The 13,784-nt window shown below is 49.3% G+C and overlaps 1 protein-coding gene across 1 annotated transcript in view; it reads left to right on the top strand.

Moving 5' to 3' along the window:
* Positions 1–10,538: 10,538 nt before the first annotated feature.
* Positions 10,539–13,784, top strand: part of LOC145492733 (uncharacterized) — a 401,303-nt gene continuing 398,057 nt past the window's right edge. Inside the window, exon 1 of the mRNA XM_081472128.1 lies at positions 10,539–11,999. Coding sequence (XP_081328254.1) covers positions 10,539–11,360 — 822 coding nt within the window. The 3' untranslated portion in view covers positions 11,361–11,999. The remainder of the gene's footprint in view (positions 12,000–13,784) is intronic.

A 13,784-nucleotide genomic window follows, 5' to 3' on the forward strand; every position in this document is an offset into this window, starting at 1 on the left:
TATGCTGTGCGCATTTCAGTGCAAAACAACGCCAAACGGAGTTAGTTTAGAGTCCCCCGGACTGGAAAATATCCTAAAAGTTGCGTGAAATCGAGCTGAACTTGGTCTAACTCACGATGCGCGTGAGGTGGTCTCGGCTACTATTTCAGTCTGAAAGTGAAGTTGGATTCTATTTCGGCCCAGAAGCTAAAAAGAGAGTGTTCAAAAAGTTTTCCTTTGTCCATTTCACTGAAAACGAGGGCCATCAGGAGGTAGTTTAGCATCCCCGGGACAAGAAAATATGCCCCAAGGTCCGGGAAATTGAGCCGACGTTGGTCAAAATCACGATGCCCCTAAAGTGGTCTCGGCTACTCTGTCTGTCTTCAAGTGAAGTGGGGCTATATTTCGAGCCAGAAGCCTGAAAGTGAGCGTTCAAAAAGTTTTGTTGTGTCCATTTCACTGCAAACCAAGGCCATCAGGGGTTAGTTCAGAGTCCCCGGGACTGGAAAATATTGCCCAAGTTCCGGGGAATCGAACCGAAGTTGATCATAATCACGATGCGCGAAATGCGGTATCGGCTACTGTTTCAGTCTTAAAGTTAAGTGGGGCTATATTTCGGCCCAGAAGCCCGAAAGTGAGCGTGCAAAAAGTTTTGCTGTGTTCTTTGACTGAAAAACAAGGCCATTACGAGTTAGTTTAGCGTCCCTGGGGCTGCAAAATATTCCCCAAGTTACGGGAAAGCGAGCTGAAGTTGGTCAAAATCACCATGCTCCCAAAGCGGTCTCGGCTACCCTTTCAGTCTTAAAGTAAAGTGGGGCTATATTTCTGTCCAGAAGCTCGAAAGTGAGCGTTCAAAAAGTTTTGCTGTGTGCATTTCACTGCAAACCAAAGCTATCAAAAGTTAGTTTAGGGTCCCCGGGACTGGAAAATATTCCCCAAGTTCCGGGAAAGCGAGCCGAAGTTGATCAAAATCACGATGCGCGAAATGCGGTCTCGGCTACTGTTTCAGTCTTAAAGTAAAGTGTGGCTATATTTCGGCCCAAAAGCTCGAAAGTGAGCGTTCAAAAAGTTTTGCTCTGTCCATTTCAATGAAGAGCAAGGCGATCAGGAGTTAGTTTAGAGTCCCCGGGACTGGAAAATATCCCCCAAGTTCAGAGAAATCGATCCGAAAATGGTCAAAATCACGATGCGCGTAAGGCGATCTCGGCTACTCTTTCAGTCTTAAAGTGAAGTGGGGCTATATTTCGGCCCACAAGCTCCGAAGTGGGCGTTCAAAGAGTTATGCTGTGCGCATTTCAGGGCAAACCAAGGCCATCCGGAGTTAGTTTAGAGTCCCCCGGACTGGAAAATATCCCAAAAGTTGCGTGGAATCGAGCTGAACTTGTTCTAACTCACGATGCGCGTGAGGCGGTCTCGGCTACTATTTCAGTCTGAAAGTGAAGTGGGACTCTATTTCGACCCAGAAGCTACAAAGAGAGTGTTCAAAAAGCTTTCCTCTGTCCATTTCACTGAAAACCAAGGCCATCAGGAGTTAGTTTAGAGCCCGCGGAAATGGAATATATCCCCCAAGTTCCGGGAAACCGACCCGAAGTTGGTCAAAATCACGATTTGCGCAAGACGGTCTCGGCTACTCTTTCAGTCTTAAAGTAAAGTGGGGCTATATTTCGGTCCAGAAGCTCGAGAGTGAGCGTTCAAAAAGTTTCGCTGTGTCCATTTCACTGAAAACCAAGACAATCAGGAGTTAGTTTAGAGTCCCCGGGACTGGAAAATATCCCCCAAGTTCCGGCAAATCGAGCCGAAGCTGGTCAAAATCACGGTGCGCTTAAGGCGGTGTCGGCCACTCCTTCAGTCTTAAATAGAAGTGGAGCTCTATTTCGGCCCACAAGCTCAAAGCTCAAAAAAAATTAATGTGTCTATTTCACTGCAAACCAAGGCTATCAGGAGTTAGTTTAGAGTCCCCGGGAGTGGAATGTATTTCCCAAGTTGCGGAAAATCGAGAAGACGTTGGTCAAAATCACGATGCGCGTAAGGCGGTCTCGGCTACTCTTTCAGTCTTAAAGTGAAGTGGGGCTATATTTCGGCCCAGAAGCTCAATAGTGAGCGTTCAAAAAGTTTTGCTGGCTCCATTTCAATGCACCCAAGGCCATCAGGGGTTACTTAAGAGTCCTCGGGACTGGAATATATCCTCTTAGTTCCGGCAAATCGAGCCGAAGTTGCTCAAAATCACGATGCACGTAAGGCGGTCTCGGCTACTCTTTCAGTTTTAAAGTGAAGTAGGTTAATATTTCGGCCCAGAAGCTCGAAAGTGAGTGTTTAAAAAGTTTTGCTCTGTCACTTTCACTGCAAACCAAGACCAGCACGAGTTAGTTTAGAGTCCCCGGGACTGGAAAATATTTCGCAAGTTCCGGGAAATCGAGCCGAAGTTGATCAAAATCACGATGCGCGAAACGTGGTCTCGGCTACTGTTTCAGTCTTAAAGTGAAGTATGGCTATGTTTCGGCTCACAAGCTCGAAAGTGAGCGTTCAAAAAGCTTTGCTGTGTCCATTTCACTGCAAAACAAGGCCATCGGCACCTAGTTTAGCGTCCAAGGGACTGGAAAATATCCCCCAAGTTCCGGGAAATCCACTCGAAGTTTGGCAAAATCACGATGCGCGTAAGGCGGTCTCGGCTACTTTTTCAGTAATAAAGTAAAATGGGCTATATTTCGGCCCAGAAGCTTGAAGGTGAGCGTTCAAAAAGTTTTGCTGTCTCCATTTCACTGCAAACCAAGGCCATCAAGAGTTAGTTTAGAGTCCCTGGGACTCTAAAGTATCCTTCAAGTTCCGGAATATCGACCCGAAGTTGGTAAAAATCACGATGCGCGCACCCCGGTCTCGGCTACTCTTTAAGTTGTAAGTGATGTGGGACTATATTTCGAGGTAAAAGCTCGAAAGTGTGCGTTCAAAAACTTGTGCTGTGTGAATTTCACTGCAAACCATGGCAATCAGGAGTTAGTTTAGAGTCCCTGGGACTGGAAAATATTCCCCAAGTTCCAGGAAAGCGAGCAGAAGTTGATCAAAATCACGATGCGCGTAACGCGGTCTCGGCTACTGTTTCAGTCTTAAAGTGAAGTGTGGCTATATTTAGGCCCACAAGCTCGAAAGTGAGCGTTCAAAAAGTTTTGCTGTGTCCATTTCACTGCAAACCAAGGCAATCAGGAGTTAGTATAGAGTCCCCGACTGGAAAATATTCTCCAAGTTCCAGGAAATGGCGCCGAAGTTGATGAAAATTTCGATGCGCGTAACGGGCTCTCGGCTATTCTTTCAGTCTTAAATTTAAGTAGGGCTATATTTCGGCCCTGAAGCTCGAAGGTGAGCGTTCAGAATGTTTTGCTGTGTTCATTAAACTGCAAACCAAGGTCATCGGGAGTTAGTTTAGCTTCCCGGGGACTTTAAATTAGTAGTGTAGGACGCTTGTGTGGGCCGTAGCCAATCAGAAGGCCGTGCATATCATTAAAAAAGGCTCTCGACCAATGAGAGGGACGGATTTGCTCATTAATATATTCATGAGTTAGGGGGTTATCAAAATATGCGTCTGCAGTGACGTCACAGGTCAGCAGTCTTTTGCATCCCAGGTCACGCGCGTGCCCAAATAAGGCGATAGACAGGAAATGAGTTTTCAAAGATGATTTTTTATTGATTTTACAGGAAGTAAAAAAATTGCAATGGTGTGTATCCGTATGGAAACGACATGAAAGTGTTCGTGTCTACGACGCGTTTGTCGAAGACGAGTCCGTAGTGTTTGGTGCGTGTGATGACCTTGAGATGTTTGGTGGCTGGGTTTCTGAAGAAAAAGTTGGGGTTAACGACGGGGATGTTGCGTCGTCCACCGTCCTCGAGAGGTTGTGTGAGTTCGTCGAGTAGATTTTGTTCCATGACGTCGTAATTGAGTTGTTGGGCTCCTCGTACATTGAGGGAGAAGCCTCGGACTTTGCAGCAGACTTTGCCTTGGTGGGTTTTGTACCCGTAATTCTTGGGTCCAGCGGAGGTGAAAGTGGTAATGAAGTCGCCGTCGTCGAGCTCGTTGGTCATCTCTCCGAGGTAATCGCCTAGCGGGACATCGGCTTGACCTGGTTTGTGCGAGTAGATGACGGAATCGGTGTCAAAGTAGAGGACTTGTTGTTTTAATTGTTCCAGGTAGCTGTATAATTTGAGTCGAGCCCAACAGGTGGTGAAAGCGGCGACGAAGATGTTGATTCGTCCGTTATCGGGTTGATTGTCTTTGAGTTCGGTGTAGACGACCTCTAGGGCTTCGTCGTGGGCGATTCTGACTTGTTTTATGTCGTTGAAGTGATTGGAAACGAGTTCGAAGAGTTGTGCTGCAGTGTAGACGACTTCGGTGGTGGGTTTGGGTAGGTTTTCGCCGAACTTGCCCCAGAAAGAGTTGAGCATGAGTTTGGCGGTGGCTTTGCGTCCGGGGTTTTTTTGGATCATGGCCGGATCGAGAGCGATGCCTTCTTTCTGGCGGTATTGTTGCACGTACTGTGTCTTGTCTTGGGGGGTGTGACACCAGTGGGGGTAGCCGGCGGATTCCTGTTTGATTTTTAGCCAGGTGTTCACGTAATCGGCGAAGAGTCCTGTACGACGTTGTCTTTCCGGGAAATGGTGGACTTCGTGGATCTTGATGAGCGTGTATCCCATGGCAACGGCTTTCTCGATTTCGGGGGTGCACCAGGTCCCTCGTAGCGTGCGTTGCTCGGCCGTGTGAGAGCATCGATGTGATTTCTCAAGGAGGGGTTTGTTCATTTCGTGTTCCACGCACGATCGGCAGAGTGGGAAGGTGAGTTTACCCCTGTGCCGAAAAGGTAGAACGGGATGGTAAAGTTCGTGAGGTGGTAGTATGTCCACTTTGGCCATACCGAAGTAGTGATGGATGTCTTGGTCGTCGGGGTTGACGATGACTTGCGGGTGTCCTACGGGGTATTTGCTTCCCTTGTTGACCCAGGGGTAGAGCGACGTCACGTCGATGTACTTGATTTTCTCTCCTTGAGCCACGTCGGCCACGTGATGTAGTTTGACGGCGTTCGTGCGTCCTCCGAAGAAAGCTTCTCTGGGTTCGAGCGGTTTCACGATTTCGAACGTGTCTAGAAACTGGCTGAGATCAGGGTCGGTTTTGACTTCTAGGGCCCAGTCGCATTCCCACTTGACGCAGAGCTGGTAGCCTTGACGACTGAGAAGGTCGTGTTTGCGGAGTGTGGCCTCGTAGACTTCCTGCATGGTGCGATCGGCGTGATAGATGGGATGTCGGTCTCGATGGGTCGGGAAAAAGCGTGGACATCCGTGCCATAGACATCCGTGGAATTCGTAGACGGTTCGAGTGGTCGGATCGTATCCGTCCACGAGATGATTGTCCAGTCGGATTTCACCTCCGTTTCGCACGGTGCGGATACGATCGCCTTGACCCGTGCGTTGCAACGAGTGTTCTTGCCAGGCTAGCCATTTCAGGGCTTCGACGGACTGATTGGATCGGGCACCGTGCCATCCTCTCGGGGCTCTGGAGGCGATGGTGTTGAGCGGGACGAGTTTCTTGCGCCAGAATCGGTTGCAGGCGGAGGCGATGGTGATGCATTTCTCCATGGGGTCAAAGTCGGCTTTTTGTTTGAATTCTTGCCGGAACTTTTGACAGCCCGCTTTGAGGAGTTTGACGTCCGACTCGCAGTAGGCTTCCATTTCTTCCCTTAGTACGAAATGGTAGTGGTCGTTGACTTTCTCTTGGTACCACTGGTCGAATTCGGCTTTCTTTTTGGCGGACATGCCGTCGGGATCGTACATGTCTCGCGGTGGCATGGGACCTTCGTACTCTTGATTTTCTAGAGTGTTGAATTTGTGTGGGAAGAATCCTTTACGCAGTTCCTGGATTCCGAAGGTGGCGGGAAAGTTGGCCAGCGGGAACGGGAGAAAGCAGAGGGAATCTTTGAAAGTCAATCTGTCGGATTTTAGGGACAGTATCTTGGTGCCGACGGTGATTGGGTCGGTGACTTCTCGATGGGTGGCGTAACAGTGTTGCAGGATGAACATCCCGTCGTAGCCTTTGAGATTGTGAAAGAGGACGATGACGTTCCGTTCGTCTCCGTCCTGGTCGACGGCGAGGGATTCGAGGTGTTCGAACATGTCGGCGGTGCAGTTGGGCCCGTAGAAGGAGTGGCATATCTCATCTTCGTCGTCTTCCAGGCAGAGTAGAATGGGTGTCTGATTCCCTTCGGCGTCGGTGATGGCTTCGTAGTCGCAGTACACTTGAAGGGGCGGGTCTTTGTCTACCCAGACTCGCGTGTCTGGATCGTCGGGTCCGGGTTCTTCGAAGGGTCGCCCGTTGACTTGGTCGCGCGACACGCGTATCTTTTTGGGCTCGTCTTCGTCTTCGGGGATGCGTTGGATGTAACAACGGTGCGTCTCCAGATAGACTTGTTTTTCACAGATGCTGCATTCGCCCCATCCGCACTTGTGACCACGGGGACGCCCTCCTCGCTTGTTCTTGCGTTTAAGCTCGTAGACGTGACAACACTTCTCACACTTTTTGTAAGTGTTGCAGATGGAGTGTTTGCTGTGACTCTGGACTTGCGAGTGAGCGTCGTAGCATCGGTCTCCGAAGAATTGTCTGTGACACGATTGGCAGATCTTGGTGGGTTCGGGAAACTTGCCTGGAGCTAGGGGTCGTTTTTTCTCGATGAAATCGGGGCAGTCTTCTCGTTTGCAGGCGGTGCACCATTGACCGAGGCAGGGATGATGACGAAAGTCGTCGTGATCGTAGCCTCGATTGCATTCGTCGCAGAAGTAGGATTTGCCGAGGAATCCCTTAAACGAATTGCATCCGTCGTAGTGATCGCCTTCTTTGATGAGACGAATGATCTTATCCGAGGGTTCGGGTCCCGCGTAGATGATCATGTGGGGTGGGTCGATGGACATGACTTTGAGCTGGTAACCAGGTAACGCTTTTTGAAATTGTTGCAGTTCGGGAATGCCGCAAGGTCCTTCGGGAACGTTGGCTCGACGGTGGAGGTCTTTGGCCAATCGCTCTTGGACGGGTCGCCCCTGTTTGAGATTGTGGTAATCTTGGTCACGCGTATTCACGTCGGCGTCTACCAGGGCTTTCATGGTGACGATGGCGCGAGCGCAGCAGAGAGTGTCTTTGTTTCGGATGGTCACGCGCGACCGTTTGACGATTCCCCGCACGGCGGCGCAACTCGGCCTGTATCGTTTTCCGTTCCCGCTGCCACGACCCGGGGTACGTATGAAAGTGGTTTCCATGGTAAACGTGTCGTCGGGGGTGAATTCTTCGTTGGAGTTGAGTTTGGCCGCGAGAGACTGGAGATAAGTGGCTAGTCTTTCACTCCCTTCTTCGAATTCTCGCACGGTGAAGGTGGTGGATTGAAAGGCGTGCGTGAAGGCACGGGACTGCATGGTGAAATGGACCGTGGAGTTGGGTGTCAGTGTAGGATCCTGAGCGATTTGTTGCTCGATGGATCGTTGAAGGGCCTGAGTCAATTCTTGGCCTAGATTGTCATCGCGAGTCACGTCTCTGTGTTGTCTGAGCGTGGCTTCGTACCGTTGTTTGTTGAGGACGTTTCGCCAGCGACGTCGAGCGCCTACGGGTCTTAAGTCGAAGTCTAGGAGGGGGCTTGTATTGCTACCACCTCCGGTTTGGAGCGTCGCTCGGTCGTGAGCCGGATCAAAGATCCAGTCGTCATCGTCGAAGGGGAAGGCTTCGTCGTGGGTCCGTCTGGTCTGTAAAGACAACAAACACAACGTTTTTTTTTTAATTAGTCAGTTTTTTATTATCAGTAATCCAATAAGTAGACGACAACATCTAATGCCTTCCTGAAACTACTTCCTAGATAGAGTCTCTTTTTCTCGTTACGCTTGTTGACATAATAACCATAGAAAGCTGGAAAATGAGATCTGCCTCCGTAGTTAAGTAATTAATTAATTAATTAATTTCTTAACTACCTATTATGAGCATACTTAGCGGAGCGATAAGCGACGGGGTTAGATGAAAGTCTTTTCTATGGGTACCATTCCTGGCCTAAACAACCCTAACAATACGGTTCTTATACAGCTGTCGTATTGGTCTACGTAGGTTCCGTACATGCGCATTTCCCTATTTCCATTTCGTGGGCATATCCGTTGAACCACTTTGATTGGGCCATGGTCCCATGATGCTTTGATCTTGGCGAAGGTGCGTATCTCGTTACAAAGCTCTCGCCTGATTAAACGTTCGCGTGTCTCGACGAGAGCCTGGGCCTCTCGTAAATGGAGAATGTAAGTTTGCACCTCGGGAGGTAACCAATCCCAGTAATTCTGTGAAAAAGATTAGGGTTAGAGTTCTAAAGATTACTTTCTTACATAGGGTGCATGTTATACTCACTGATTCATATTGATCCATCAGTTGGTTCATCTCCTCGTCGGTCAGCTCCTGTGCCATGGTTTCTTCTTCTTCTTCTTCTTTTGAGCGCTCGATACAAGTTGAATAACTCAGAGTGACTCGAACGGACCCACTCACTCATTTTTATACACGCGGTATAATGGTGTCCAGTCTCTTACCGTGAGGGGGTAACCCCTTACCAAACATGGTATAAATGGTGTCCAGTCTCCTACCGTGAGTAGGGGGTGGTAGGGGGATACCCCCTATCCCCATGGGTCTGGGTAACACGTGACTTGGTCTCGATCTGTGATTGGCTGGACGGATCTTCATAAAAAGGAATCCGCGTCGTCGGTTCGCCACTCTGAGTTTTTTGAACTTGTATTGAGCGCAGTCATGGCCTTGAGAGAGATTGGACTACAAAACCATGTACCTAGAAAGCCTAATATTACGTATGAGGAAGCCATCGACCAGATAGACGCACCCTGGACCCGATTTTACGAGGAGAGGAACTTTCCTATCCGGGATGTGTTGGCGGGTCGACGATGGATGATACACATCCAAGACTCTAGTCAGCTCGAGGTGATGCTCCACCAAATCTTCTTTTTCATGGACGTGCAAAGGGAGAACTGGACGCGGAGTCATAGCATGTATCGGAGAATAGAGAAGTGTTTCGCGAAAACGTTGTTTAACGTGATCCGTACTATATACAAGAACCTTGTATGGGACGTGAAGGTGAAGCCGCCCCTGGACCGGAATACGTTTCACAGACTGATGCTGTGTTACGGGTTCGAGCCTTTCCAGACCTACTGGACTCGGAGACAGAAGAGAACAGCGAAACGCTATGTGAACGTTATCAATTTTTATTACCGTACTTTTAATCAATGTGACCAAGTAACAATGCGATCGATGATCGACGCGAACGATAGATTACCCAACGTGTAAATAGTTGTTAAATAAAAAAATCAGAGTGTGTTTTTTCTTAGTATGGGTCCTGTCCGTTAATCAGTATGGCTTCGGCGACTCCTCGTGGGTATTCGTCGATCCATTGAAAGAACTTGCAGGTACGCTTGGGACATTTGAGATAGAGCCTGTCTGGGTTGGACTGGGAGTGGGAGGTGGCTAAGACCAGGGATTTGCTGCATAGACATCGGAAACGAGCGGGGTCGATGTTCCTGTAGCAGGGGTGGGTCTGTTCTTCGACGTGTTTCAGGTAAGCGTCCACCTCTTTGACGCCACAGGTCACATAACACTTGGTGTAGAATCTGGAAGAGGGGCATCGGTAATATTCCCAGGTACCACCGTCTGGGGTTTTCACGCTTCCGTATGTCAGGGGTACCATACAACGCGGGCAAGTGGGATCTTGGGGTTTCAGTTGGGCTAGGAACTGATCGGGGTCGAATTCCTCCCACACTTGGACTTCGGTGGATTCTCCTCGGGCATCCACTTCAGGGGCTGCTTCCAGGAGTTGCACGGTTCGAGGAGGTGAGTCTGAGAAGATAGAGAACGAGTTAGTATCCCAACAAGGTGTTTTCACGTCGCATGGTTTGTAGTTGTTTACCTTCTACTTCTCTTTCTACTCTCTGGGGCAAGAGCAGTTTCAGTTTCTTTTTGGGCGATTTTTTCTTCTCCCTGACGGGTTCGACGTGTGAATCCATGACGACTTCTGCTGAAAAGTGACTCGTGATGGAATGCGTGGTTCGACTTTATGGGCGTTTTTAACCAATCAGTGACGTGTGGTGTGATGGGATCATGTGACGGTCTTCGTTCCGATTGGCGGGATCTGAAGTGGGCACGTGATCCGGGAAAAGTACGGAGTGAAAGTGGATCCACGGCGCGGGTATAAAAGGAGCCCGTGGGACGCAGCGAGTCATTCTCGACTTGCTGTTGACGCGGTGATGACCTGTAGGATTTTGGATGAGACAACAGTTGAATCGAGCTTCTGACGTTTTGGATACAATCGAAAAAGAAGGCGAAAGACCGTTACACGCGAGGATAATTGAATTGGAGTTACGTCTTGTCTCTCCTTTGTACTATAGGCTCCAGAGGCACTTGATTGACTGGGGTGTGCGTAGTTGCTATCCTCATTTGTCGGGCTTGGAGATCACGAAGCGAGCGGATCGAGAAGGAAAGAAGTTTAACGAGTTTGTCTGAGGGTGTCAAGATGACTTACTACAGCAACTCGAACCAGATTCGGGACCTCGTGGAACAGATCGTGGATCTGAAGGTACACACTTTAAGAGATCTCGACGCCATTCCGGATGCCAAGGTGGACCTGTACATTTTTGACAATCTCTTCGAACCGTCAGGTCGAGTACCCGATAGTCTGTGGTCTTTTCAGCTCTTGATGAGACGTCGTCCTGACTGGGGTGGTACGATTTTGGAGATGATGAAGAAGAACAAACACGTGTTTTTGTTTTTCGGTGAGTGGTGTCGCGTGATGTACCGAAGTGGTAGCGGTCAATTCAAATTCATTCATTGTAGTGATCCCACCCTGGACGCCGAGCGGGCCTGTTTGATCGCCACGGATAACCTCACGTACATGATGACTGATGCCATCCGTGATCTGTTTGAGCCCTTGCGTTTCTCTCGGGACCTATCACGACGGGTGTTGGAGGCAGACGAGAGTCCCATGGTGAAGTCGTTACTGACTTTCAGCAAGGGAGATTACAAGGAAACGTGTCTGAAGTTGGAAGAGTTGATCTACGATATCATGCATCAACGTGATCTGTGGAAGGATCGGTTTTTCTTCCGTGCCATCGAGGCCGCGGAGGATGACCTGTGTGGTGAGTGTAAAGAGAGTATGCGTCAAGCATTCTATGTGAAGGGGAACGAGGAGGAAGCCCTGAAGTGGAGACCCGGTAAATGTGATTGGAGAAATTGTAAATATTATGCCATGGATACCTACGAGGAAGACTGTGATGATGAGTATGGACGAGATCTTAAGAACATGGAACATGTTGATTACTTTACAGATTCGGACTAAGTCTTTTTCGCCTTCTTTTTTGTTTAGCCAATCAGAGGTGTTGTTTTTCGTAAGAACCAATCAGGCACGACGTTTTTGTACATATAAGAAAGTGTGAATAAAGAATTGGGTTCAAATCATTATGTCTCATGCTTTGAGTTGGTTGATCTCTAGAGTGGGTACGACCATGAACGATCGATGGTGTTGGACGACCTTGTGTTCCAAGTGCACTAGTGTCTACGAGCGATACGGTCAGGGTGAACCCATCCCCGACCATTTCAGCGATTCGCCCTTGGAGGTGTTTGACTATACCGACGTCGAACCCAACGTGATGCGTTTTGTCGTTTATATCTTGTGGTTGAAACGGCAACCCGATTCATTTAAGAAGTATCTCGAGGTACGGGAGCAACGTTTCGAGTTGTGGAGACAGTGCGTGTACAAACTTTATCGACTATGAAGAAAGGTCAAAAGAAGAAGCAAAAGCCGCTTTCGACCGGAAGGTTACTGGGACGGTATCGGGATCCTTCCAGACCCGGTAGTCTGGGCGGTCTGACGCGATTCGCCCAGGCCAATAAGATCTCGGTACGACGCGCTCGCGAGGTCCTGCAACGGGATTTGGGGTACACGCTGCACAAACCCAGACGTCGTCGTTTTCCCACGGTCGCGGTGGTGGTGTTCGGCATCGACGAGCAGTGGACGGCTGACCTGATCGAGGTGATCCATATTTTGAGGTACAATCGAGGGTATCGTTATCTCTTGACGGTGGTGGACGTGTTTTCCAAGCACGCCTGGGTCCAGCCCTTGAAGAGCAAGACGGGTAAAGCGGTGACGGAAGCCATGGCAAAGATCCTGAAAGGCGGTAGAAAACCCATCAATCTCCAGACGGACGACGGGAAGGAATTCTACAACAAGACGTTTCAGGATTTGATGAAGCAGAAAGGCATTCATCATTTTTCGACGCGCGGGGATACGAAATCCAGTGTGGTGGAACGGTTCAATCGGACCCTGAAGGAACGTATGTACCGGTACTTCACCGTGAAGAATACGATGACGTATGTGCCCGTGTTACAAGAGTTGGTCCGAGGGTACAATCGATCGTATCATCGCAGTATCAAGATGGCTCCCGATCAAGTGACTTTGGGCAATAGCGAGGACGTGTGGGAGACTCTTTACGGTAAAAAGAAAAAAGGGACATTGAAGAAACCGCAACTCAAAGTCGGGGATCGTGTGAGACTGAACAAGAAGTTCCGTCAGTTCAAGAAAGGGTATTTACCCGGATGGACCGAGGAGGTGTTCGTGATACGCCGAGTGCGTCCTGGGAAGGTCATCACGTACAAGGTGGAAGAATGGGACGGTACGGCGGTCGAGGGCACGTTCTACGCGGAAGATTTACAAAAGGTGAACGTGAAAGACGACGATCTGTTCCGCGTCGACAAGATCGTCAAACGAAAAGGGGATAAAGTCTTGGTGCGCTGGAAAGGTTGGCCAGTCAAGTACGACAGTTGGGTGGATAAAAAGGGCTTGTACGTGACCCAAAAGCCCAAGACGAAAAAATGAAAGACTTTTACGTGCAACTGATGAGCAATGCCAGCACGAGCGAGTTCCCGGACAACAAGGCCCAAAGTTTCAAGAACCGTCTGCCGAACCCGTTGCAGTTGAGAGAGTCGGGATGGAAAGTGGGAATCAGCGACCTCTCGTTTCCGTCCGCGACGCGTAAGATGGGTTTGAAGAGATCTATTCTGTTTGAATTCTGGTGGATCGATATGGTGAACGCGTCCATAAACCTATACACGCGGGTCTCTTCGGTGACGCGAGAAGGCGATTTGGAATTCACGCCGAGGAGTGGTACCGAGTTAATGAACATGATACGAGATCGATACCTGCATAGGTTGAACTCTCGAACGGATGTCGACGTGACCCTGTACAAGAAAGACAGTCCCAACGAATTACTGTACACGGTCATGCATCGGGCCGAGCATGGAGAATGCGTCCTGGACAATTCGAGAACGTGCCGCAGTCTCCTGATCCATGGTAAACGCGTCTACCCTCAGATGAACATCGGCATCGAATTGGCCCAGAGGATGAAATGGATCAAGATGGGAACGTTACAGAACGGACGACCGGGTTACGTCTTGGGACCCCATTTGAGGAAAGAATTTCCCAATGGAGTCGTCCCCACGGCCACGGACTTGATCATAGGACAAAACGACGGGGACGAACTATTTTACAAGATCGACACGGACACCTTACATTTGAGTTGTTTCATCAATTGGGTCTTCACGGACCTGGATCGCAGTTACGCGGAAGCGTTCGGTCACGAGCGTCATTCCTTGTTCGTGTATTCGAATGTGGGACAGAGTATGGTGACGGGAAATAAAGTCACGGACCTGTTGAAACAAGTGCGTTACGATCCGGACGTGGTCGACCTTCAACCGAGACACATCC

This window comes from Orbicella franksi, chromosome 7 (genome assembly GCF_964199315.1).
Source record: "Orbicella franksi chromosome 7, jaOrbFran1.1, whole genome shotgun sequence".
NCBI classification, from domain to species: Eukaryota; Metazoa; Cnidaria; class Anthozoa; order Scleractinia; family Merulinidae; genus Orbicella; species Orbicella franksi.